Source organism: Syzygium oleosum, unplaced genomic scaffold (assembly GCF_021117445.2).
Source record: "Syzygium oleosum isolate NSW1041296 unplaced genomic scaffold, Sole_v2.1 Sole_v2.06, whole genome shotgun sequence".
NCBI lineage: Eukaryota > Viridiplantae > Streptophyta > Magnoliopsida > Myrtales > Myrtaceae > Syzygium > Syzygium oleosum.
In genome coordinates, this window is record NW_026607490.1 from 8,514,627 (window position 1) to 8,539,827 (window position 25,201).

At 41.9% G+C, this 25,201-nt stretch overlaps 1 protein-coding gene and 2 pseudogenes across 3 annotated transcripts; 1 reads left to right on the forward strand and 2 right to left on the reverse strand.

Moving 5' to 3' along the window:
* Window positions 1-9,364: 9,364 nt before the first annotated feature.
* Window positions 9,365-11,015, reverse strand: LOC115666608 (pentatricopeptide repeat-containing protein At1g63130, mitochondrial-like; annotated as a pseudogene).
* Window positions 11,016-15,078: 4,063 nt separating this feature from the next.
* LOC115667089 (pentatricopeptide repeat-containing protein At1g63330-like) lies at window positions 15,079-17,160 on the reverse strand (annotated as a pseudogene).
* A 397-nt stretch (window positions 17,161-17,557) lies between these two features.
* LOC115687631 (protein FAR1-RELATED SEQUENCE 5-like) lies at window positions 17,558-24,347 on the forward strand. Of its 3 annotated transcripts, XM_056312241.1 has the most exons (9): window positions 17,558-18,298; window positions 18,816-18,866; window positions 19,663-19,725; window positions 20,840-20,911; window positions 21,004-23,107; window positions 23,202-23,461; window positions 23,554-23,610; window positions 23,702-23,746; window positions 23,846-24,347. In XM_056312241.1, exons 4-9 carry the CDS (start codon window positions 20,897-20,899, stop codon window positions 23,933-23,935), a joined length of 2,571 nt encoding a protein of 856 aa, XP_056168216.1. In that variant the 5' UTR covers window positions 17,558-18,298; window positions 18,816-18,866; window positions 19,663-19,725; window positions 20,840-20,896; the 3' UTR covers window positions 23,936-24,347. The 3 variants fall into 3 exon arrangements, 2 of the variants coding, with proteins under 2 accessions (XP_056168216.1, XP_056168217.1); XM_056312242.1 differs by lacking the exons at window positions 17,558-18,298; window positions 18,816-18,866; window positions 19,663-19,725; window positions 20,840-20,911 and having other exon boundaries at window positions 22,418-23,107; window positions 23,202-23,332; window positions 23,402-23,461; window positions 23,846-24,346; XR_008816780.1 differs by lacking the exons at window positions 20,840-20,911; window positions 21,004-23,107; window positions 23,202-23,461; ... (1 more) ...; window positions 23,702-23,746; window positions 23,846-24,347 and adding an exon at window positions 19,870-19,923 and having other exon boundaries at window positions 17,647-18,298.
* Window positions 24,348-25,201: the final 854 nt, after the last annotated feature.

A 25,201-nucleotide genomic window follows, 5' to 3' on the forward strand; every position in this document is an offset into this window, starting at 1 on the left:
CATACTCACGTATCCTTGTGAGTGGAGCTAGGTGTTGTTGGGATAAAGAGTGAGTGATGCAGAGGAGATAATACGACCGATTTGTAGGAGTGGCGTTAGGGTGATTTGCTCTAGGAGTTCTATGTTATAATGAATATACCGTTAAGAGCTCTGAAGAAGGAATTGGCCTTCCGTGTACAAACTGATCGGGAGCTGATGCCGCTCTCTTGATAAGGTCATGGCATGCCGAAATCAGTTATTGTGCTTAAAGCGTTTTGTGTCTCGCTCAAGGGACTGAATGTCCGAGCTAAGCTGAATGTGATATGATCCGATACAAGATGCAATTTGCCGTACTATTCTTAGGAACAAATATAGAAGGAAGGCTGGCCTGGGGTCTTATTAACTCCCTAGGCACCGCACGAGCTATTGCGCGGCCAAGGAACTACCGACTCGTGACAAATAGTATCAAAGTAGGGATCCCTCCAGTAGGTTGGTAATTCGAGGAATGTCTGTGGTCTTTCCGATCCTATGAGGAATGGAGAGTGAATTGCTAGGGCTAAGCTCGAACAACGTGCGGCTCACGTCTAGCTTATAGGATGGCAATGGGGGCACAGGGTGGAATCGAATTGCTTACTGAATAGGGTTAATGTTCCTGAATCAATTGGCGAATCTCAAGAGGAGGTCTGCTATCACGTTTCCAACAAGGGGAGAATCCTCCATTGGTCTGCTGAGATTAGGAAAAGCCTAGTAGGCTAAAGAAGGTGCTGCGCAATTGGCTAGGGATGCCACACTTGTCAGGGAGCATAAGTGATTGGAGATTTGTGAACAGCTTTGCTCGAGGGAAGCTACTAGTGGAGTGGAGTGACCTGTTCTATTGAGCGAGCATTGCCATTCATGTAAGTCCCAAGGAGTGGCATTGATGATTAGGAAATGCAGGGATGCGACAGAACAACCTGCAACGAGGACGTTGCGGAATTGAGTGGGGGAAAATGTCATGGACCGTGATTCTCTTGTATTCTCGTACCCTTATAAGTGGAGCTTGGTGTTGTCAGGATAAAGAGTGAGTGATGCAGAGGGAATAATACGACTAGTTCGTGGGAGTAGCATCATGGTGGTTTGTACTAAGGCTGCGCATGGCAACTTGCCAAATAGTGTTTGATTCTGTTCTTTTGTTCCCAGAATCAGTTTGGGAATAGAAATCCGTTTGTTTGATTTTTTGATTCTGAGCACAAATTCTTGCAAATTTGTGCCGAGAATCAGTTTTGGAGCAGAATCAAGAATAAAAAAAAGTAGCTTCTTGATTCTGGGAACAAAAATGAGAATTATTTTTTCTTCTTCTTTTTCTTGGTTTTTAATATAGCTTCTAATGTCCGGCGCGAGGGTCACTCTCGCCGTATCTGGCGAGATTAAAATATTATTAATAAAAAAATTTTACCGGCCAACGCCAGCGACCAGGCCATGGCGAAAAAAATAAAAAAATATTATTAATAAAAAAAAATTTTACCGGCCATGGCCAGCAACCAGGCCATGGAGAAAAAAATAAAAAAATATTATTAATAAAAAAAATTTTACCGGCCATGGCCAGTAACCAAGCCATGGCGAAAAAAATAAAAAAATTATAATATTTTTATAAAAAATATTATTAATAAAAAAATATTTTACCGGCCATGGCCAGCGACTAGGCCATGGCAAAAAAAATAAAAAAAAAATTTCAATAAAATTTTTTTTTATTAAAATATTATTAATAAAAAAATATTTTACCGGCCATGGCCAGCGACCAGGCCATGGCGAAAAAAAAAGAAAAATTTTTTTTCAATAAAAATATTTTTTAGTAAAATATTTTAAAAAAAATTATTAATAAAAAAAATTTTTATAAGAAAATTTTTTACCGACCATGGCAAAAAAAAATAAAAAAATTATTTTAAATAAAAGTATTATTAATTAAAAAATATTTTACCGGCCATGGCCAAGAAGGAGGAGAAGAAAAAAAGAAAAGAAAGAAATATTAAAATATTTAAAATGTTATTAAAATATTATTAATAAAAAGAAATTTTATGCCGTTACCAAACGCATTTATGTTCTTTTTACTATTTCAGGAATAGAAATTTTGGGCCGTTACCAAATGCCTTCAAATGCTCAGAATCAGTTCCCGGGCACAGAATAAAAAAGAATAATTTCTGACTAGAATCTGTTCCCGGGCACAGAATGGTTGCCATGCGCAGCCTAAAAGTTCTAGGTTAGAATGAATATACTCTTAAGAGTTATAAAGGTGGAGTTGGCTTCCCATGTACAAATTGGTCGATGCTGATGCCGCTCTCCAGACGGGACCATGGCAGACCGAAACCAGTTGTTGTGCCTAAAGCGTTCTGTGTGTCTTGCTTGAAGGACTGGATATCCGAGCTAAGCTGGGCATAGTACAATTCGATACGAGGATTCGATTCGTTCTACTGTTCTTAGGAACAACTATAGAAGGAGGCCTAGCTTGGGGTCTTATTGACTCGACAGGTGGCGTACGGGCTATTTCGCGATCAAGGAACTACTGGCTCATGACACTTGTCTAGTAGGTAGTATGGGTGTCAATGGGCAAGTTTGGTTCGGTTTCCACCAATACTTGAACCGACCCAAACACAAATGGCATATTTTTTTTGCTCGACCCATACAAAATTCAAACTAGAAAGTTCGCTCGGTTTAGTTCGGTTTTTGTTTTTTTTTTGGGAAAAAACCACCAAAAACCCCAAACTTTACCATCTGTGACACATTTACCCCAAACTTTTTTTTGTGACACCAAAAACCCCAAACTTTGCTATTTGTGACACATTTACCCCAATATATTGTAGCCTAGGGTATTTTAGTCTTTTTCCCTTTTTCTATTTTTTTTCTGTTTTTTTTTTCTTTTTTCCGGCGAGGCTGCCCTCGCCCGCGAGGTCTCCAGGGCTGACCTCGCCGGCGTCGGCCGAGGCAGCCCTCGCCTCGCCGGAGTCGGTCGAGGGACCCTCGCCTCGCCCCAGCGAGGTGAAGGCGCCCTCGCACAGGCGGGCGAGGGCGCCCGCCGGCGTCGGGCGAGGCTTCCCTCGCCCCGCCCGAGGCAGGCGGCCCTCGCCGGCGTCGGGCGAGGTCGCCCTCGCTTGGGCGGCGTCGCCCCGCCCGGGCGGGCGGCCCTTGCCCAGATCCGGCGAGGGCGACCCTCGCTCGACGCCGTGTGACGGTCGCCCTCGCCGGATCGGCGAGGGCCGCCTCGCTCGATGCTTGGCGGGCCCCCTCGCCAGAATCCGGCGAGGCGGCCTCGCCGGCGTCGGGCGAGGGTCGCCCTCGCTTTGGGCGAGCGAGCGGCCCCTCGCCGACGCCGGCGAGGGGGCGAGGTGTCGGCGAGGGCGCCCTCGCTCGCCCGAGCGGGCGACCCTCGCACGCCGGCGAGGGCCGCCCTCGCCGGATCCGCGAGGGGCCCTCGCCGGCGTCGAGCGAGGCGACCCTCACCGGCGTCGAGCGAGGGCCGCCCTCGCCGGATACGGAGAGGGGACCCTCGCCGGCGTCGAGTGAGGGCGGCCTCGCCGGATCCGGCTAAGGCGACCCTCGCCGGCGTCGAGCGAGGTCGCCCTCGCCGGGATACGCGAGGGCCGCCATCGCCGGGCGGGCGAGGAAGCCCTTGCCCGACGCCGGCGGCGACCCTCGCCCCGCCCGGGCGAGGCGGCCTTCACCTCGCACAGGCGGGCGAGGTCCCTCGCCCAGACTCCGGCGAGGCGGGGTCGCCTCGCCCAACGCCGGCGAGGCGGCCCTCGCACCGGGCGGGCGAGGGCGGCCCTCGCCTGCGCCGGCGAGGTGGCCGGAGACCTCGCCTGCGCCGGCGAGGTGGCCGGAGACCTCGCCTGCGCCGGCGAGGTCGCCGGAGACCTCGCCGGCGAGGGCAGCCTTGCCGGAAAAAAGAAAAAAAAAACAGAAAAAAAATAGAAAAAGGGAAAAAGACTAAAATACCCTAGGCTACAATATATTGGGGTAAATGTGTCACAAATAGCAAAGTTTGGGGTTTTTGGTGTCACAAAAAAAAGTTTGGGGTAAATGTGTCACAGATGATAAAGTTTGGGGTTTTTGGTGGTTTTTTCCCTTTTTTTTTTTCCTTCCTCCTCCTTCTCTTCACATCTCTATCATAGCAACTTGCTCCAAAGTCGAACACATCATCATGGACGGATCATGCAATCGTGAAGCAAGCTCCATAACGTCATAAATGAGACAATCTTCACCGTCGACAAGACGTCTCCCGATCTGGAGACGGTGAGGCTCCATGACTGCCATTCTCGCTGATCTGGATGGCCATGGAGGGGAGGAACAGAGTTCGAGTGCGGACAAACATGGATGCAACTTTGGAGATCTGGACATCCATGGATGCATCGAGATCTAGATTACCATAAAGAGCTGAATGACTATAGACAACGGCTACGGAAGGTCGATGGTGAGCTGTTCCCGGTGATCTAGGGGAGGCGCTCCCGAACATGGAGGTCGAGTGGAGTCGAATGAAGGAGAAGGACCTGGTGAAATCAATGGGTAGATCGGTCGGTGAAGGTGAGGGGATGGTGGTGGAGAGGGCAAGGGAGGGCGGGAGCGAAGGGGATGAGGGAGGAAGGGGAGTTGTTTAGTATTTAGAATTTTTTTTTTCTATTTAATGTGTTTTGAGTCAGTGTGAGTATATGACTCAAATTATCAAGATGCCCAAATTCTTTTACTTATTACCCAAATCGAAATGAGACTCAATTAAAAAAAAACCCTAAAATATTTGGATTAGACTGGATTGGTTCAGGTATTTTTTGACACCTCTAATGGGTAGTGGTACATGGCAAGGTTTACAGCCTTAAATTAAATAATCTAATTGTCGCGACCTACCCACGCGGGGTGCACCACCTAGGGGTTCGGCTAATGGATTATTAAGTCTAGGCTTAACTCGGGCTCTCCCAAGCCCTTACCAACTCGCGACTTAAGATTTAAATTCTGAACATGCAAATCATTTCAATCAGGAGTCACCACTAATCTATGTTTTGGTAGGTCGATTAGAAACCCAAGTAAAGTATCGGGAGAATTACTTTACTCCTACAAAATAGAGATTATGGATTTGGGGACTTGGTTATACTAGATTACTCTAGTGCCCTTTCGGTACATTTTCTCTTTTATTTAAAAAAAAATAATATTTGCAAGCAGCTTTGATTGATTTTAAACCTATCCACTAACATACGGGGTGATCATACATGTGCGCAAATAATAATATAACACTCAATAATGCAAAGCAATAAATAAATTACAAGATAGGGACTTACCTCAAAGCAGCGAAAGCATATGCAATGTTAGTTAGAAAATCACATTGACAACCCTAATATGATTTCTAATTGACACGCAATTCCACTCAATGTATTTTTTGGAGTTTTCTCTTATTTGGTGAAAATTAAACTATACGCAATGCATGCTACTAGTCTAACATGACATGCGACATACGATTTATCTAAATGTCCTAATTCTAACAACAATTAAATGCACTATCTCTAATATGGCATGCAAATGAACCTATACGTGAAATTTCTAATGACGAGAATTAATTAATATGCAACTACCTTAATATGACATGCACGCGGTATTTTTTTTTTAATTTAAATTCGGAATAAATAATTAACCTAATTTAAACATGTAGTAATAATATCTAAGAAAAGAATCTAATCTATTCTAAGAAAATAATTAAAATTTATCCTAAACATGCAATATATTATCTACTCAAATTTTACCTAATCTTTTTGTATTTTTTTTTTATGGAAAGACAATCAATTCAATTCAAACAAAAGACGAAAAAAAATAGCAATGAACACGACACCCAATTACAAGAAATATTATCCATATTTATTTAAATTGAGAAACAATAGATTGACAAATCATATCTCAGGCATGAGGATCAGATTGGTCAATCTTCCGCACAATCGCGAATCATATTTTGGGCGAGAGATCGGATTGACTATTTTCCGTGCGATCGCGAGTCATATTTCGGGCATGAAATCAGACCGTCGATCATATGCACGCTGTGAAATTAGGAAATAATTCTTGATTTAAAGGCTATTCGGGAACTTAATGGATACGATGATATCATTTAAAGATTCACACGAAATTGCAATATTTGAAATAAGGAAACGATATACTCGAAAAGCAAATTAGATAAGACTTTTACCTAATTCGAATATTTGCTTTTCAAGTTTGGACCGGCCGACGGTGGGGCGGACGCAGCTGGCCGTGGGGAGCCTCGTGGTGTGACTCGCGGTGATTGGCAAGAGGCGGCAAGCACGGTAGAGTGAGGAGAACCCGTGGTGTGAGAGCGCGGGGACGAAGCATGACTCCCACACGTTTGTCCTTCCTCTATGTTTATTTGTTTGTGGAGAACGCGGGATCCCGAGAGCATGATGTTGTCTCCTTCGGCAGCGGAACTCATTCTCCACCAATTGCACTCGGTTTTGTCCTCTCGTGAACCTACAAACAAAAGTCGTCGTCGCTGACAGGGAGAGAAACGGATGAATTCTTTTGCTTCTTTCTCCACTGAAGCACTTCTCTATTTAATTATTGCTCCATTGGCCACTGCTCGACTCCTCGCAAACGACGGATGGAAGATTGGCTGAGTCAATATGACGCGAATTAAAAGGCAAGAGAACGAGCGAAGACACTAGCGAGCAGTGGATGGATCCGGGAAAACCACAGGTGCGATACCGAGGCCTCGCCTTTGTGCGTTAGCTCGCAGCAAGAATCGTCGTGGGCTGGAGCTCGTTGGTATGGTGGATGGACGCTAGAAAGAACGCAGCAGCGAATAGGGCAACGGACTCGATATTTGGAGCAGCTCGTCACGGGGGGCTTTTGGCTCGCGGTGGAAACAGCAGGTGTCGCGGAAGCTGAGCAGCAAGCGTGGAGCAGCCGAGAGGGTGGACGTCACGGAGGAGGGCAGTACGGCGTCGAGTCGAGCGACACGGCCACAGGTCTGGCCGTGCGGGGATCTCGGCCAAGGTTTGGCGGAGAGACTCCTGTTCTCGTTTTTTCACGCCTTCTCTTTTCTCTGGGCTTTCCCCATAATCATGGCCGTGTATTCAATTGTACCCCCCTCAATTCTATATGAAGCCCCCTTTTTATATGTAAAACAACATAGGGCCCTCAAGAAGGAAAGAACGTGATGTGGCTTCCAATTGTGGATGCATTGAAATATTTATTTTTTTATCCTTCTCCTTCTTTTGTTATTTCTCGAGAACGCACGTCTTCTGACCAATCCTTTCTTTCCCTTTCTTTGATCCCTTTGTCCGCGAGTTTGTATCCACCGGCTTGAGCGAATCCTCTTTCCTTAATTCTTGCTCCGACAACGCTCTGCTTTCCGATTGTTTCTTGATCAAATTTTCGCACGCAATCCACAAAAATCAATTTTGCCTTCTGTCTCTGTATCCGTTCTTTCAAATAACCATGTGACCAAAAGATATTCATGGTATTATCTCAATATCCCCTAATCCGATGTATCACACGCGCAATGCACATGTCAATCTTGACCACTTCAGGGAATAACAGGTTGGGCCGAATCTTTAATTCACACGGGCTTAATCCAATTAATTCCAATGAGTTCAGAACTTCTGTACGTGAGTCCATTAACTCCAGTTCAATTAAATTTTGTTAAGCCCATCCGCCACCAGTCCGATGTAAATGCAATTACATAATAAATGTTCTTAAAACTAAATGCTATGTAATTTAACTTTAATATTTTTGTTAGAGACTAAAATTTAATCCCTAATATTCTGTGGAATTAATCACTAAATGGTTAGTCAAAATTTATGTGTCAGTACTCTTGCAGGCTATTTTTATTTTGCCAATCTTTGATACCTTCACAATGAGCAAAATAACACTTCTTTTGAGTAGGGGTGAGCATCATACCGTTCAAATTGTCCGAGGGGAAAATTGTCCAAAAAGTCTTAACCCTAGTATACTTTAGCAAATTCAGTCATAAACATTTCAATTTTGCCAATTGAAACCTAAACCTTTTCACGTTTTGCCAATCGAGTCCATCCAGCCATTTGTGCGGATCAAATCGAATCGTACCGATTATTACGGTTCGGTTAGATTCGATTTCGATGGGTAAAATGGTTTGGTTTTGGCTCAATTTTTATCGAACTGTACTTATGCGTTTTGGCTTGGTTTGGCCTTCCAACCGCATCGTGCTCACCGCTATTTTCGGCTCTCGCGATTTTCTAAGTCGTTATGCGTGAGTGAATTCACCAGCATTTTCGTCTTGGCTGACGACGGATGCTTTTTTAAGGTCCCCAATTTTGAGGAACCCAATTCCTCTAGTTGAATTAAACCGGTCATTAGTCTTCTTACTTATGACATAGAGACATTTCAATCAATGTTAAGAAAACACAGTCTCTTCCTTGTACTTAAAGGAACTAGATGAGGCTCTGTCTTAATTGTCTCAACATATTGTCGACACATCGAATTACCTCATCGCCTGCATAAGAGACTTCGATGCAAATCTCCGTAATTGACTTCACGTAAGTAAGCAGAGTCGGGTTGATTGCTGCGCTCCCGCGATCTCTGACGAGCCGCGACATGGTTATTAGGACTAGCCACCGCCGTATTATTACCTAACTTGAGTCTTAGGATCACACAGAATCACATCAAGTTATAACCTTCAACACCACATTTCAAACTTCAAAATTTGTTGGTTTCAAAAGATGACACAAAATCACACGAATGCCTGACCTCGAGCCAGAAACTTCAATGGTGCTTTATCATCAGAAAAGGCAAAGTTAAAGAGACAGAAAGGAACAGAAAAGGAAGAAACTGAAGAGGACTAGTACTCCCAAGATAAAGAGAGTCCCAATAAAAAGATCTCACCTCCACATGTCCAGTGATGATCGTTCCTAGGCTGACACACGTTAATCTCTCGGTTAGACTACGATTCTGAAGTTGTGCGTTTCATAAATCAGTCGAAACAACAGAAACAACAATTTGAAGAGAGAAAATAATCTCTAGGCTAACATTAAGGAACTACTCTCTAGCGGCCACTTAAATTTCAACCCTCTGAGTTTCCTCAATCTTTCACTTTCATGTCACCGACTACACCATTGTGACTGTAATTTTTACGAAAACTCAGTATGGGGGAGGACTGGGTTCATCTTGAAGTTTCACTGTACAGAAGGGTCCCTGCAAGAAACTACCGAAGAAGCAGAAGTCACCAAATGCAGGTAGCTTTCCGTACACCGCCATGTTTTCTTCCTTATCAGAACTAACTAGTGTTTGATGATGCAAGCCCAATCCATTCTCATCGAGATAAAAGTCGGCTACTTACTATATGCACACAATCGCAATTCATGAGAGCTTCCGTCCCCAGTGCAGATTCTCAGGATTCTAATGTATCGTTTGCTGATGCTCCCAAAATTTTAGCTGTGGATGCAGCATTTGGTGAGAAGCCTTTCTCAACCACCTCCCCTAGAAGAAGCATTGCCCTCGCTTTCTGACCATCTTCGAGGAGTGCTCGGATGATAATGTCATACACGACACCACTTGGAGGACATCCCTTCTCTGTCATATTATGAAGTAGCTCGCAAGCTTCACATATTTGGCCAGCTTTACATAGTCCTTTTTTGATGGCACTAAATGTCGCGACATGAGGTCGCAACCCTTTGGCATCCAACGAATTGAAGAGGTTCATCACAGGTCCAAGTTCCCCCACCTCAAACAAGCCGTAAATATAATGGTGCAGTGGACGATATTAACATCGCCGATGCAATCTTCCATTTGTTGAAACAATGCCATTGCCTTGTCGACTTGTTGATTTTTGCAAAGGCCATCTAACATGATGGCATAAGTTTGTTGATCAATATGATTGCAAGCCAGCATTTTGTAAAACAGCTGATGTGCAACCCTGGGGTTTCCAGCATGGAAAAAGCCATACATTAGACAACCGTAGGTGGCAACGTCAGGGACCAATCCTTTCTCCAACATTTCCCAAAGGAGACTCATTGCCTTATCGACTCTTTTAACTGCAAAATACCCATCAATGTGTAATAGTTCAAGACACCAGGATTGCATTTCCTTGCGGTCATCAAACAAAATGTCATTGCAGCATCATCCATTCGATTCTGAAGGCAGTAACCATTGATTAACGAGTTGTAAGTAACTACATTCGGCTCAACATCCATCTCGATCATCGTATCAAATATGCACTTCGCCTCATCAGTCATGCCCTGTTTGCAGAGTGCATCCAAGATAATAGTGAAGGTTTGATAATCTGGCCTTGTCCCTCCCCGCACCATCTCACTCAACTGGACTCGAACCTCTTCCCATTGGCCACAAAGGCATAGACCATGGATCAAGGAGTTATAAGTGATAACATCCGGGTGGATTCCATCATTAATCATCTTCTCTAACAAGGTCTTTGCTTGTTTCCATTCGCCTATGCAGCCTAAGCCATGAATCAAGGTATCATAAGTGAAGACGTTTGGGCAAATTCCCTGGTGACTAATGCAGTCAAAGAATCCAAATGCCTCCGCCACCAGTCCTTCCTTGCAGTAACTATCAATGATCGTGCTGTACATGACCACATTCAGCTCGCAACCCCTTTCTTCCATATTCCTCATGAACCGAACGGCTGTCGAAGTATGACCAGCTCTACACAATCCCTTCACGATGACACCGCACGTAACTACATTGGCCTTAAACCCTTTGCCCTGCATTTCTTCCACCAAGGTCAAGGCTCGTGCGATCTTACCCTCTTCACAGAGCCCGTTGAGCAAAGTGGTCAAGGTCACCACACTTGGTACAAGCCCAAGCTTGAACATTTTGGTCAAAATGGAAAATCCAAGATCAGGCATTTTCAAGTGGCAGAGGCAATTTATCAGAATGCTGAGAACGTAAATGTTGCGAGATATCCCCAAGGAGTTCATTCACTCGATCATGTGGATGGCGATAGCATAATGTTTTATCCTCACCGCAGCTCCCAAGAGTTGGACGAAACAGGTAGCTGAAGGCAAAGGGTTAAGCCGAATCATAACCTTAAAATAATGCAGAGCATCGTCGGGTCTTGCCAACCCGCCATTTTTGCATCGGTTCATCACAAATTCCACAACTTGGGATCGATCCGTGGCATCGCTCGGTTCAGAAGAGGAGCGTGAAGTGGTGCGAAAGTGACGGGAGGGAGAGGAGTCGACGTTGGCAGGAAGAAGAAGAAGAAGAGCCAATGCAGAGACGCGAGGGTTATTAGGACTAGTCCCCGCCGTATTATTACCTAACTTGAGTCTTAGGATCACACAGAATCAACATCAAGTTATAACCTTCAACACCATATTTCAAACTTCAAAAATTTGTAGGTTTCAAAAGATGACACAAAATCACACGAATGCCTTCGAGGCAGAAACTTCAATGGTGCTTTATCATCAGAAAAGGCAAAGTTAAAAAGAGAGAAAGGAACAGAAAAGGAAGAAACTGAAGAGGACTAGTAATCCCAGATAAGGAGACTCCCAATAAAAAGTTCTCACCTCCACATATCCAGTGATGATCGTTCCTAGGCTGACACACATTAATCTCTCGGTTAGACTACGATTCTGAAGTTGTGCGTTTCATAAATCAGTCGAAACAACAGAAACAACAATTTGAAGATAGAAAATAATCTCTAGGCTAACATTAAGGAACTACTCTTCTAGCGGCCACTTAAATTTCAACCCTCTGAGTTTCCTCAATCTTTCGCTTTCATGTCACCGACTACACCATTGTGACCGTAATTTTTATGAAAACTCAGTATGGGGGAGGACTGGGTTCAACTTGAAGTTAACTGTACAGGAGGGTCCCTGCAAGGAACTACCTTGGTTTGGCCGAAGAAGCAGAAGTCACCAAATGCAGATAACTTTCCGTACACCGCCATGTTTTCTTCCGGGATAAGCGAATTAGAAGTCCTAAAACTTTTAAAAAGTGCAATAAAATCCTAAAACTTGTCATGAAAGTACAATCAAGTCCTAAAACTTTCAAAAAGTGCAATCGAGTCCTAAAACTTGTTGTGAAAGTGCAATTGAGTCATAAAACTTTTAAAAAGTGCAATCAAAAGAGGAACTTAATTGGACTAACTTGACAAGTTTTAGGACTCGATTGCACTTTTTGAAAGTTTTAGGACTCAATTGAACTTTTATGATAAGTTTTAAGACTCGAATGTACATTTTGAAAGTTTTAGGACTCAATTGCACTTTGATGACAAGTTTTAGGACTTTCAATGCACTTATCCTTTTCTTCCTTATCAGAACTAACTAGTGTTTGATGATGCAAGCCCAATCCATTCTCATCCAGATAAAAGTTGGCTACTTACTATATGCACACAATCGCAATTCATGAGAGCTTCCGTTTCCAGTGCAGATTCTCAGGATTCTAATGTATTGTTTGCTGATGCACCCAAAATTTTAGCTGTGGATGCAGCATTTGGTGAGAAGCCTTTCTCAACCATCTCCCCTAGAAGAAGCATTGCCCTCGCTTTCTGAGCATCTTCGAGGAGTGCTCGGATGATAATGTCATACGCGACACCACTTGGAGGACATCCCTTCTCTTTCATATTATGAAGTAGCTCGCAAGCTTCACTTATTTGGCCAGCTTTACATAGTCCTTTTATGATGGCATTAAGGGCCCGTTTGGCAAGTTGCCAAATAGTGAAAATTTCTGTTCTTTTGTTTCCAGAATCAATTTGGGAACAAAAATCCGTTTGTTAAAATTTGTGCCCGGGCACAACTTTACAAAAAATTGTTCTCAGAATCAGTTTTGGAACGGAATCAAGAAGCAAAAAAAAGTAGCTTCTTGATTCTGGGAATAATTTTTCCATTTCTGACTCTTTTTGATTTTCTTCTTCCTCTTGGTTTGTTGTTTTTTGCCTGCCGCCGGCCACCAGCGACCGGCCATAGGCCAGGGCCGGTGAGGACTGCTTGCGGCCGCGACGGCGAGGCCTCGCCCAGCCATGGCGAGGGCGGCGACGAGGGCGGTAGCGGGGGCCGCGACGCCCTCGTCGGCCTTGGCCTGTGGCCAATCACCGGCGTCGGCGACTGGCCATGGCCAAGGAAGCGAAGGGAAAGAAAGAAAAAAAAAAGAAAAAAAAAGGGAAAAAAAAGAAAGAAATATTAAAAAATTCAAAATATTATTAATAAAAAGAAATTTTATATAGTTACCATACGCATTTCTGTTCTTTTTCTATTTTAAAAATAAAAATTTTGGGCAGTTACCAAACGCCTTCAAATGCTTAGAAATTGTTATTGTGAACAGAATAAAAAAGAATCATTTCTGAGCAGAATCAGTTCCCGTACACAGAATCGTTGCTATGCACACCCTAAATGCCACAACATTGGGTCGCAATCCTTTGGCATCCAACGAATTGAAGAGGTTCATCGTAGGTCCAAGTTCCCCCACCTCAAACAAGTTGTGTTTACCGGCCGACTCATACTCATAACGGATAAAAATATCATTAGGTTTACGAGTTCTAAACCTTTCAATTGGACCAACTTAGTCATAAATCTTTTGACAATTTGCCTATTCAGTACTAAACCTTTAAAATGTCCCAATTTAATCCTAAACATTTTTTACGATTTGCTAATTTAGTTCTCAATTTTTTGACAATTTGTCAATTAGTCATTCCAGCCAATTTTGGCTTGGCGGTATAGTGAGCGCTGGCTATCCTACGTGGTGCCATCAGCACTAACGTGGATGATTTTTGCGATATTTTAATGTTTCTGGATTTTTTAAAAAAATTTCTTTTCTTTCCTTTCCAACCTTGGGCCGGCAAGGGCCGCTCTCGCTAGATCTGGCCGACCATCACAGCCCTTGCCCGCAGCCGGCGATCTCGTCGACCCAAAGTTGAAAAAAAAGAAGAAAGAAAAGAAGAAAAAGAAAACAAAAAAGAAACAAATAATTGAAAATTTCATAAAAATTAAAAATGGCACAAATTATCGACATCAATGCCGACCGTGCCACGTAGGATAGCTGGCGCTAACTAGATCATCATGTCAGCAGTTTTCAGCCAAACTTCACCGGAAAGACCAAATTAGAAAATCGTAAAAAAGTTTTGAACTAAATTGACAAATCCAATGAAAGGTTTAGAACCGAATCGACGAATTTTCAAAAGGTTCAAGACTAAACTAGCCAAATTAAAAGGTTTAGAACTGAATTGACACAAGTATAATAAATTTAAAATTTTTTTGGTAATTTCCCCCATCATCGTTTATCATCTTCTTTCTAACCTGTTTTCATATTTTCCCTTTAAGATCTTAATCTTCAAGTGATTAGTTGGCTATATATTTTATGATTCGATTTCATGGAGTCCATCGATTCTTCCATATAAAATCCCACAGGAATGCTTGAACTTGAGCCAGAAACTACAATGCTACTTTCTCATCAGAAATGGCAAAGTTAAGAAGAGAAAAAGGAACAGAAAAGGAAGAAACTGAAGAGTACTTGTAATCCGAGATAAAGAGTCCAATCATATCACCTCCTCGTATCCGAGATGATCATTCCTAGGTTGCAAGACATTAATCTCTCTGTTTCACTACGATTTTGAAGTTGCGTGCTTGATAAATCACTTAAAACAACAGAAACAACAATTTGAAGATAGAATGTAATCACTAGGCTAACATTAAGGAACTACTCTCTATCAGCCCCCTGAATTTCAACCAAGTACCCTCAATCTTTCACCTTCACGTCACAGGCTAGACCATTGTGACAATAATTTTCTAGAAAACTCATTAGGAAGGAGGACTGGGTTCATCTTGAAGTTAACTGTACATAAATGTCCCTGCAAGAAACTTAGTATGACCGAAGTAGCAGAAGTTCAAATGCAGATAATTTTCCGTACAACGACATGTTTTCTTCCTTGTAACAAATTAATCTGAGAATATACAGAACTAACTAGTGTTAGATGATGCAAGCCCAATCTTCTCTCATCGAGATAAAAGTAGGCTACTTACTATATGCAACCAATCGCAATTCAGGAGAGCTTACGTCCCCAGTGCAGATTTTCAGGATTCTAATGTATTGTTAGCTGATGCACTCAGCAATTTAGCTGTGGATGTAGTATTCGGTGAGAAGCCTTTCTCAACCATCTCCCTTAAAAGAAGCACTGCCCTCGCTTTCTGACCATCTTCAAGGAGTGCTCGGATAATAATGTCATACACGACACCATCTGGAGGACATCCCTTCTCTTTCATATTATGAAGTAGCTCGCAAGCTTCACATATTTGGCCAGCTTTACATAGTCCTTTTATGATGGCACTAAATGTCACAACATTAGGTCGCAACCCTTTGGCATCCAACGAATTGAAGAGGTTCATCGCAGGTCCAAGTTCCCCAGCCTCACACAAGCTGTTAATAAGGATGGTGCAGTGGACGATATTAACATCGCCGATGCAATCTTCCGTTTGTCGAAACAATGCCATTGCCTTGTCGACTTGTTGATTTTTGCAAAGGCCATCTAACATGATGGCATAAGTTTGTTGATCAATATGATTGCAAGCCAGCATTTTGTAAAACAGCTGATGTGCAACCCTGGGGTTTCCAGCAAGGAAAAAGCCACGCATAAGACAACTATAGGTGGCAACATTAGGGACTAATCCTTTCTCCAACATTTCGCCAAGGAGACTCATCGCCTTATCGACTCTTTTAACCACAAAATACCCATTAATCAATGTGTTATAGGTCACGACATCAGGATTGCATTTCCTTGCAGTCATCACACAAAATGTCATTGCAGCATCATCCATTCGATTCTGAAGGCAGTAACCATTGATTTTTTTTTTTTTGGTCAGCAGTAACCATTGATTAATGAGTTGTAAGTAACTACATTCGGCTCAACATCCATCTCGAACATCGTATCTAATATCCGCTTCCCCTCATCAGTCATGCCCTGTTTGCAGAGTGCATCCAAGATAATATTGAAGGTTTGACAACCTGGCCTGGTTCCTCCCCGCACCATCTCACTCAACTGGACTTGAGCTTCTTCCCATTGACCACAAAGGCATAGACCGTGGATGAAGGAGTTATAGGTGATAACATCTGGGTGGATTCCATCATTAATCATCTTCTCTAACAAGGTCTTCGCTTGTTTCCAATCGCCTATGCAGCCTAAGCCATGAATCAAGGTATTATAAGTGAAGATATCTGGGCGAATTCCCTGGTGACTCATGCAGTCAAAGAAGCCAAATGCCTCCGCCACCAGTCCTTCCTTGCAATAACTATCGATGATCGTGCTGTACATGACCACATTCAGCTCGCAACCCCTTTCTTCCATATTCCTCATCAACCGAACGGCTGTCGAAGTATGACCAGCTCTACACAATCCCTTCACGATGACACCGCACGTAACTACATTGGCCTAAAACCCTTTGCCCTGCATTTCTTCCACCAAGGTCAAGGCTCGTGCGATCTTACCCTCTTCACAGAGCCCGTTGAGCAAAGTGGTCAAGGTCACCACACTCGGTTCAAGCCCAAGCTTGAACATTTTGGTCAAAACGGAAAATCCAAGATCAGTCCTTTTCAAGTGGCAGAGGCAATTTATCAGAATGCTGAGAACGTAAATGTTGCGAGATATCCTCAAGGAGTCCATCCGCTCGATCATGTGGATGGCGATAGCATAATGCTTCGTCCTCACCGCAGCTCCCAAGAGTTGGATAAAACAGGGAGTTGAAGGCAAAGGGTTCAGCCGAATCATAACCTTAAAATAATGCAAAGCATCGTCGGCTTTTGCCAACCCGCCATTTTTGCATAAATTCATCACAAATTCCAAAACTTGGGATCGGTTCAGGGAATCGCTCAGTCCAGAAGTGGAGCGTGAAGTGCGAAAGTGACGGGAGGGAGAGGAATCGACAATGCGAGGAAGAAGAAGAAGAAGAGCCGATGCAAAGACGGGAGGAGAGGGAGTGAGATTACCAGATGGTGGTCGAACAAGAGGAGGAAGAGCAGAGGGATTTACCATTCTTCGCATCGTTTCTTTCCAGCAAACTTCTCGTCGTCGTCGTCTTTCTCTCGACAGCTTCAAAGGTTTTAAAAAAGACAGCAACTTTCAAGTATGTTTTCCTGTTTCTGGTTTTCTGTCGGTGAAGGGAGATGAGGGAGATGATGGGTATTCGTTGGAATCTGCAAAGCTCTTGGGAGTAAAAATGGAGAGAAAGTTGAAGGATTCGAAGCAGCGGAGAAGGAGAAAGAGAAGGCGAAGGGGAAGGTGAATGGACATTATCGCTGTTCATCATCCCCTTCACTTCATGTTATCAGATAACATGTTATCATACGAGATGGAGGTTCTGAGTTCAAATCTTTCTAAATCCCATTTAGTTCCCTCAACTAAATATATCTACGCTTAGTACTAGGCAAAAAAGACCGGACTAAATATGATGAGAAGTGTTAAATTAATTAAGTATTAAATCACGTCTTTATCTAATATCTTAAACGAGAAAATATTGCGTGAGTGGAATACACCACGTCAGCAATACATAACACCATTGAGCGGAAGACACGTGGCAAGAAGGGCCCACAGATCAGATTTACTAAAGAATCAGCCGCTTTCCCTTCTCTCTCCCATTCTCCGTTAACTCTCCTCCGTTAGTGCTCAAATATTCACTTTTCACCTCCTGGTTTCTCTCTCCTTTACTCCTCCCGCTCAAAATTCCTCCCGCTCGTGACTTCCTCTTTCTTCCTCCCCGACTTCCTCTTCCTTCCTCCCCGACTTCGCATCCTTTGGTCGTGAACCCGCCGCGCCTACACCGGTTGCCTCCGCCGTCCCCTTCTAGAAAACCCATTTGCTCTCTCTCTCTTTCCTCCGCGAAGCGCGGCTCTTTTTGTGGACCGCGCCTCTGCCTCCGCCGGTTTCCTCCGTCGTCGCCTCCCGGAGCCCATCGGTGGCTCAGATCCTGACCACGCGGCCGCCTCCGCCTACGCCGTCGCCGTCTCCTCCGAAGCCCTCCATTGGCGATTCGTCCTCTGCCACTCTCTCTATCCCGAGAAATGGCTCCGCTCTGCTCTCTGTGACGAACCGCGCCTCTGCCGTCGCCTCCCGCAGCCCCTTTGGAGATCTCGGGCTCCGACTCGCCCTCTGCGTTACCTCCCGAAGCCCCATTCTCAGGTTAGGGTTTTGTATGACTTGAAATTCCCATCGTTTTTGCCCTAACGTGAAGATTGGTGGCTCAGATCTCGACCACGCGGCCGCCTCCGCCTACGCCGTCGCCTCCGAAGCCCCCCATTGGCGATTCGTCCTCTGCCCCTCTCTCTTTGTCCCGAGAAACGGCTTTGTTCGGCTCTCTATAACGAACCGCGCCACCAACAGGTTCCCTATTATTATGTTTTTTTGGCGTTCGGGCAGATTGTCGGATTGGTCGTGCTTAATTTGTCAAATAGTCAGCTTGAGGTTCGTTTGGTGAATGGGTGATAATGCTTGTGCTTGTTATGACTGTGTGGTAAATGAAAGATGTGGCCTGTGCTCATTCTTACGCTCTCTATTGATTTTGGTTGAAAGAACATCAGGCATTTTTCTTGAGTGCAATCTGTGGATAATGCCACAGACAACCATTTTTGTTCTTGTGCTGGAGAGAATAGATGCAAGCATCATAGGTTGTCTCTTCATTGGATTTCATCTGCAAAAATATAAAAGGGATCTTTTCAGTTGCATTGCTTTGAGATTATTGAGCTCTATTAGTTAAGTGCATCAATTAGTCTATTTTCTGCAAACTGATTATGTTCACGTTCGACATTTTTGTTAATTGTAGTCAATTCAAGTGTGGATCTAATTATGTTTAAATAACTGGCTTTTTTTATATTTTTTTATCTTGAGTTCCCCCTTGCAGTTTGGTTTCGTGATCAATGAGCGGCCGAGGATCAATAAGAACAAGCACAAGGTCATGTAAATTTATCTGTACTTTTTGTAACACTGAAAATCAGGGCCCTCCATGTTGTTTGCGCTTCAAGAATTATTGTCCTCCATCTGTAAACTGTCAAGGAAACTAGATCGGATAAAGCACTATCTAGTTAGAGCCACTATGCCTCTAACAGCTTATGTTCCTTTATCTTGCATCCACGGAAGTTGAAGTAGGCAATGATCCATTTGGATTTCTATTACTTGATGAGGAGGACATCGAGAAAGCCAAAACAGAGATTGCGTACATGGATGCTTTTATCTACTATCTGATATCTGAGTTAAGATGGAGGAACATCATCATGGAAAATCCATAGGAGGAAAAAATGGAACTCATGTGCTATTGGCCTTACCTTGCTCAAGGCAATTTAGGAGCTCTTTTAAGTTAAATTCTAGTTGATTCAAATATAAATGGCAATGGTCCTGGAAGATCAACTTAAGTAGATGATGATTTAGCTAGACATTTTAGTAACGCATTTCTTCAACTTTTTCAGATATTTGTTGAGGTAGCTGGTACTTACAGGGTGATTATGCCTTTTGCAATTAACAAGCAAAAATGAGAATCTTTGAGTTTTCACTCAATTTGATAAGACAAGTGTATCCATTGAATCAATGTAAATGTGGATAGGATACACTTGAACTATGCCTTTCGTTTTTCTTATATATGTAAATTTGGGTGTATAGCTTACATCACAAATTTCCTACATGTAAGTTTGCCCATCTACTTCCTTTGATTTTACTTTCATTGTCCCTGAAATGTTTCATACATGATAATCCAGGATCTCCTGCATGCATTGAAATATTGCTTGAAGTCTGATGATGCGATTCACTATGCACAATATGTGAGTACTTTTATCGTTTCTTTAATTAGCATTAAGATATCACCGGAAGTTTGTGGACAATAGCACAAACTCCAACATTTAGTACCACTAATATTTGCACTAAAAACTTAATAATTCCTTCGTGTGATATCTCTGTAACACTAGGTTTTGAGGTGGGAAGAAATGCTTGCTGTTGAACGTGCTCATTTGTCGCGGGAGGAACAGGCAATTTTTTAACTCTTCCTTTTATTGCCAAAGTTCAATATCCTGATCATTTCTCTTGTGAGAAATCCATAATATAGGATGTATTTGCAAGCAATGTACTGCAACCTATTTGGGCTACTATGTTTATTTGTTGGGCTTATTTGCAAACAATAGACAGTCTTGAGTGGATGTACCGATGTACCAGTAGAGTCGCATCTTAGTGAAACTCAAAGCTTAGAAATAGTAGCTAGAATGAATTTGTTAGATGTTAACTTGTAAATTATGTTGTCTGGGTGGCTGGCTTTACTGCTTTGTCTAATTGAAAATCATTGGATATCTAATCTAATGAATCAATAGTTGATTGTTTTTATTGGTTGTGGAGCACTTCTGCCGTGGTTAGTGTGGTTAAAGCCAATATGCAACGTGATATGTTAATGTTAGGGATTTTGGAATGACAACGGTGACTATAAAAGTATAGCTGATCCTGAAAATTATGTATAGAATGTAGACATTCTATGGTACACATGGTGATCAATTTGCCAAATTTATTGGTTTTTTAATAGCTTGTCCGGATACTTCATTTAGACACAATGGATTAATGCATAAGATATGAACTTTCCTTGAATCTTTTTTTTCTAGACATAAAACTATCTAAGAAAAAGTAGGTGTGGCTCCAATGAGGGAAAGACATAAGTCCATGATACCCCATTGAGATTATTTTTCCTGTTTGGCAGTAAGTAAGAGATTAAACCCCAATATCGTTAATTTCGATTTTCCGTTCGTTATTGATGACGATGTGGAGTTTAGTAATTACATTGGGTCCCTAAATAAATCCCATGCTTGTATATTTTGCTGATTGTGTTTGATTGTGCTCTAAAAATGTTTGTGTGAGTGATTATGTTCTAAAAATGTTTGTTTTTTATTTCATTAGGAGGGAACTTCATAGTCTCTCATCACCTCAGTTATTTTGCACTTGTAAAGATATCAAATGGCTGACTTAGAGGTAATTCTTTACTCATAAAACATAATTTGCTTTCTTAAGTAAAGGATGAGATGCTATTTTTCTTGAATTATTTTTTGTTCATTTGATTGCAGCATGAAACTTCCCATCTTGCACATGTGATGCGTGATATGGACAAAGATTTTGAGTTTGTAGTAGGGATGGTTTTCTCAAATGAACTTGAAGCATATCATAAGTATGTGGCTTATGCAATCAGCAAAGGATTTGGAGTGAGAAAAGGTAATGCGGTTAAAAATAGAAAGGGTGAAATAACCCGGCGAACTTTTTTGTGTAATTGTGAGGGGCATTCGGTTGGGTCATCTGATCAAGAAAAGAAATATGAGAGATTTGAAGTTAGATGTGGGTGTCTTGCTCATATCAAATTTAAGGTTGATAAGGGTGTCTATGAAGTCATGGACTATGTTTCTGAGCATAATCATGCATTTGTACGGGAAGATCAAAAGCATTTGATTAGATGTGGAAGAATGATATCTGACACGTGCAAGGGTGTTTTGGTTGATATGATTAAAGCAGGCATTGGGGGGACTTCGGCATATAAATTTTTAGCAAACGAAGCTGGAGGAAGCAAAAACTTAGGTTTCATCCTGCGTGATTGTCAAAATTTTTTGCAAACGGAAAAATCCAAGGTTATAAGTGGCGGAGATTGTCAAAGTCTTTTGAACCATTTTCATTGCATGCAAATGCAAAACCCAATGTTTTTCTATGCTGTTCAAGTAGATCAAGATGGTAGATTGACCAATTTATTTTGGAGAGATAGCTTGTCTAAATTTGATTATGACTGTTTTGGTGATGTGCTAGTGTTTGATACCACATACCGTACCAACAAATATAACATGATATGTGCACCTTTTGTTGGGGTTAATCACCATTGGAAGAATACTCTGTTTGGTTGTGCATTTTTGCTGGACGAGACTGCAGAATCATTTATTTGGTTATTTGATGTGTTTTTGAAGTCTATGGGAAATAAGGCTCCGAAAACCATATTCACTGATCAAGACCAAGCCATGGCAAAAGCCATTAGAATGGTGTTTCCAAATACACAGCATCGTTTATGCACTTGGCACATCGGGAAAAATGCCAATCAAAACATTCCACATCTTTACCATAAGCCAGGTTTTAAGGATAAATATTTCTTAGTGCTTATGTATAGATGCAAATCAGAGGACGAATTTGAAGCTACATGGAGGGAAATGGAAGAGGTGTGGGGTACTAAAAATAACAATTGGCTTCGGAGATTATATGACCTTAGACATAAATGGAGTTCAGCTTTTGGTCGTGACTCTTTTACATGTGGTATAAGGTCAAGTCAAAGGAGTGAGAGCACCAATAATGTCTTCCAACATATGTCGACGAAGACATTGTCTCTTGTAGAATTTGTCCACCATTATGAAGAACAATTGAAACATGTGAGAGAAGTTGAAAGTCAAGATGATTATAGTTCTCGTGGGACAGCCAAATCGCAGGTTAAAAATAATGGGATCTTGTCACATGCTGCTTCGGTATATACCCGTACCATTTTTCTAAAGTTTAATGAAGAATTTGTGCAAAGTCTCTCTGAACATATTTCAAGTACTACATCTGATGGATCGGTTTCTTTATATACTCTCAAGTGTATGGGGATTGGGATTCAAGGTGAATATGTTGTTAGATTTGACCCTGCAGACTTATCAGTTTCTTGTGAATGCAAATTATTTGAATCAAAAGGGTGGTTGTGTCGCCATGCCTTACGCGTGTTGAATGTGAACATGTCGATGGTTACGGTAATTCCTTCTTCCTATATTTTGAAAAGATGGACTAAGGATGCCAAAGAAGGGATTGTCAATGATGAATCCCATCAAATGTCACCGGGTCCATCTAAATTTAATCGATTTTCCACGTTAATGCATGAATCCATTGAACTGATGAGTTTGGGAGCTGAAGATGTACATACTATGAGAATATTGAGGAAGCACATGGTTAAAGCAAAGGCTGAAATTTCATCATACAAATCAAGTATGGTTGTGACTGATGATGCTGGTGATGATGAGTATAATGAGGCTTCTTTGTGCGATATTTCGGTAGCGGACCCCATTCGAAGGAAACGAAAGGGACTAAGTTACGGAAGGCTTAAAAGCTCCAGTGAGAAAAAGAAGAAAACATCTAAGAAAGGAACTCCCCCAACGCAAATAGAAAGTCAAGGTGAGTGACATATTATTCTACTTATTATAATTAGTTAAATTTTTCGCTTATGTTACATGATACCAATTAATGTATCTATTACTTTGTAATGTAGAGTTGGTTGTCCAAGCGACGCATAATGAAACTCAGTTCCTAGATTATTCGAGTAATTCAAATCAGTTTCGAAGTGCCGTTTATCCTAGCAACATTGGTGGTCCTACTGTAAATCTAAATTTTCATAATCAGGTATATTGCTCTTTGTCCTCAATTTGTATTTATGTTTTACTAATTGGTCATTTTTTTATATGGATGCAGCAGCCACCATTCATCATGCCGTCCGGGATTATGAGTGGATTTTGCCCAGTCCCTAGTCGGGTATTTAATAGTTTGGTGATCAATTAGTTTGTTTGTATGTTCTTCAAGTTATGGTGCCTCTTTATGCTAATGAGGTAATTTATCTAATGTAGATGCAATCACCATACATCATGCCGCCGAGGAGTGGATTTTCCCCATTCACTAGTCAGGTGCTTATTATGAAATCATTTTAGATTCTACTGTTATTTGAACTTTTTATTACTATTGTAATATTTGTTGTTAATGGTTTTTTCTGGATAGATGTTGGAGTACCATAATCAATCCCACGGAACCATTTTGAGCCAGGTACAACTTGCCTTTTGTTGATGTGGGATTACTTGAAACATATTGATCTAGGCATATTGTTTAGTAAAATGTAAATATATTTGTTATTCTCTTATACAGGGGTCATCAAACTCTTGTCAGCATCCTAGGATGAATGAATCCGAAGCCCCCTTTGAAAGCATAGACAATGCACGGTCGCAACACAAATAGTCGGGAGGAACCCTCGTAATAAGTCTCTTCACCAAATAAAATATTTTTTGCGTCCTTCTCTGATAAGGTAACTATTGTAGTATGAGTTCACTGTGACTTGGGATTTGCATCTGTGCCTTTTATATGAAAAGATTTTCCTTTGTATTTCCTTGGTTGTTACTTGGAAGAAATGTTTTTATATTTCCAATTTTGTTAGTTGGGCTATAAATCCAGTAGGAACCAAGTTCGATATTCATTTGACGTGATGTAGTGATTAACTAGGGCATAGTTTCAATAGACATTAGAAAAGGATTGTTAGAGTAGTAAAGATTTAGTTCTATGTAAGTTATGATCTTATCAAACTTGCTTAGAGCTTCACCCATATGCAGAGATTCATTCTTCTTCAGAGTATTCACTATGTTCTCTCATTTTCTTATAGTTATGGGTATTCCAAAGAAAGATTTGTTTGGGCTCTGATATCTGTTGTTGGCATTTTTTTGTCTTGGGTCTGGTGCTACAATTGTTAATGGAATTCGAAGCTTGTGGATTGCACACGTAATCTTCTTTTTTTGTCTTATCCTTTACCGTTCTTCTAAAGTTTTAGCCAGTTCATAAAATGGGCAAAGTTGTTCTTGATATATAAGGTCATTGTCTTCTTTAGCGTTCGGAAAATATCCAATATGCAGCTTCAGTGATCGGAGGCTCATTCATGATCGAAGGTATTTCGACTTACCATTTGTTTTGGGCTGCTACTTATAATGAAATCATTGGTATTTTGACTTACCATTTAGTAATCGGAGGCTCATTCACCTATAATATTTGTTCAGTGATGTGCAGATCAAGAGTGATTTGAACCTGTCAACTGGTGTGAAGTGTTAGTGTGAAGTTTCAAGAATGATCTGAAGGAACAAGTTTGTATGGCGTCGTCTCACAATTTAGTATTTGGGTCCAGAATGCATGAACCCATGCATTTATTGAAGATGATTGGTTTTGATTCAAGCTAGCAAAATTACAAGCTCTACTATACTTGACTGAAAATGTATTTATGTATCATAGGTGGATTCTAAATTGATTCCCTTGTCTAAATTGAACAGGGGACCTAGTGAGAAGCCAAAGAAGAAGCACCACCAGCTACAAAGACTCGCAATTGAGTTAGTATATGCAACAAAATGGGCAGATTTCTCTTTATCCATAGTTGGATTTATCTTATAGAATTTTATTGGGCTTTCAGGGTACCGAACAAGGCAAAGGAGTGAGAACCATGATGAAGAACACTGAAGAGTACAC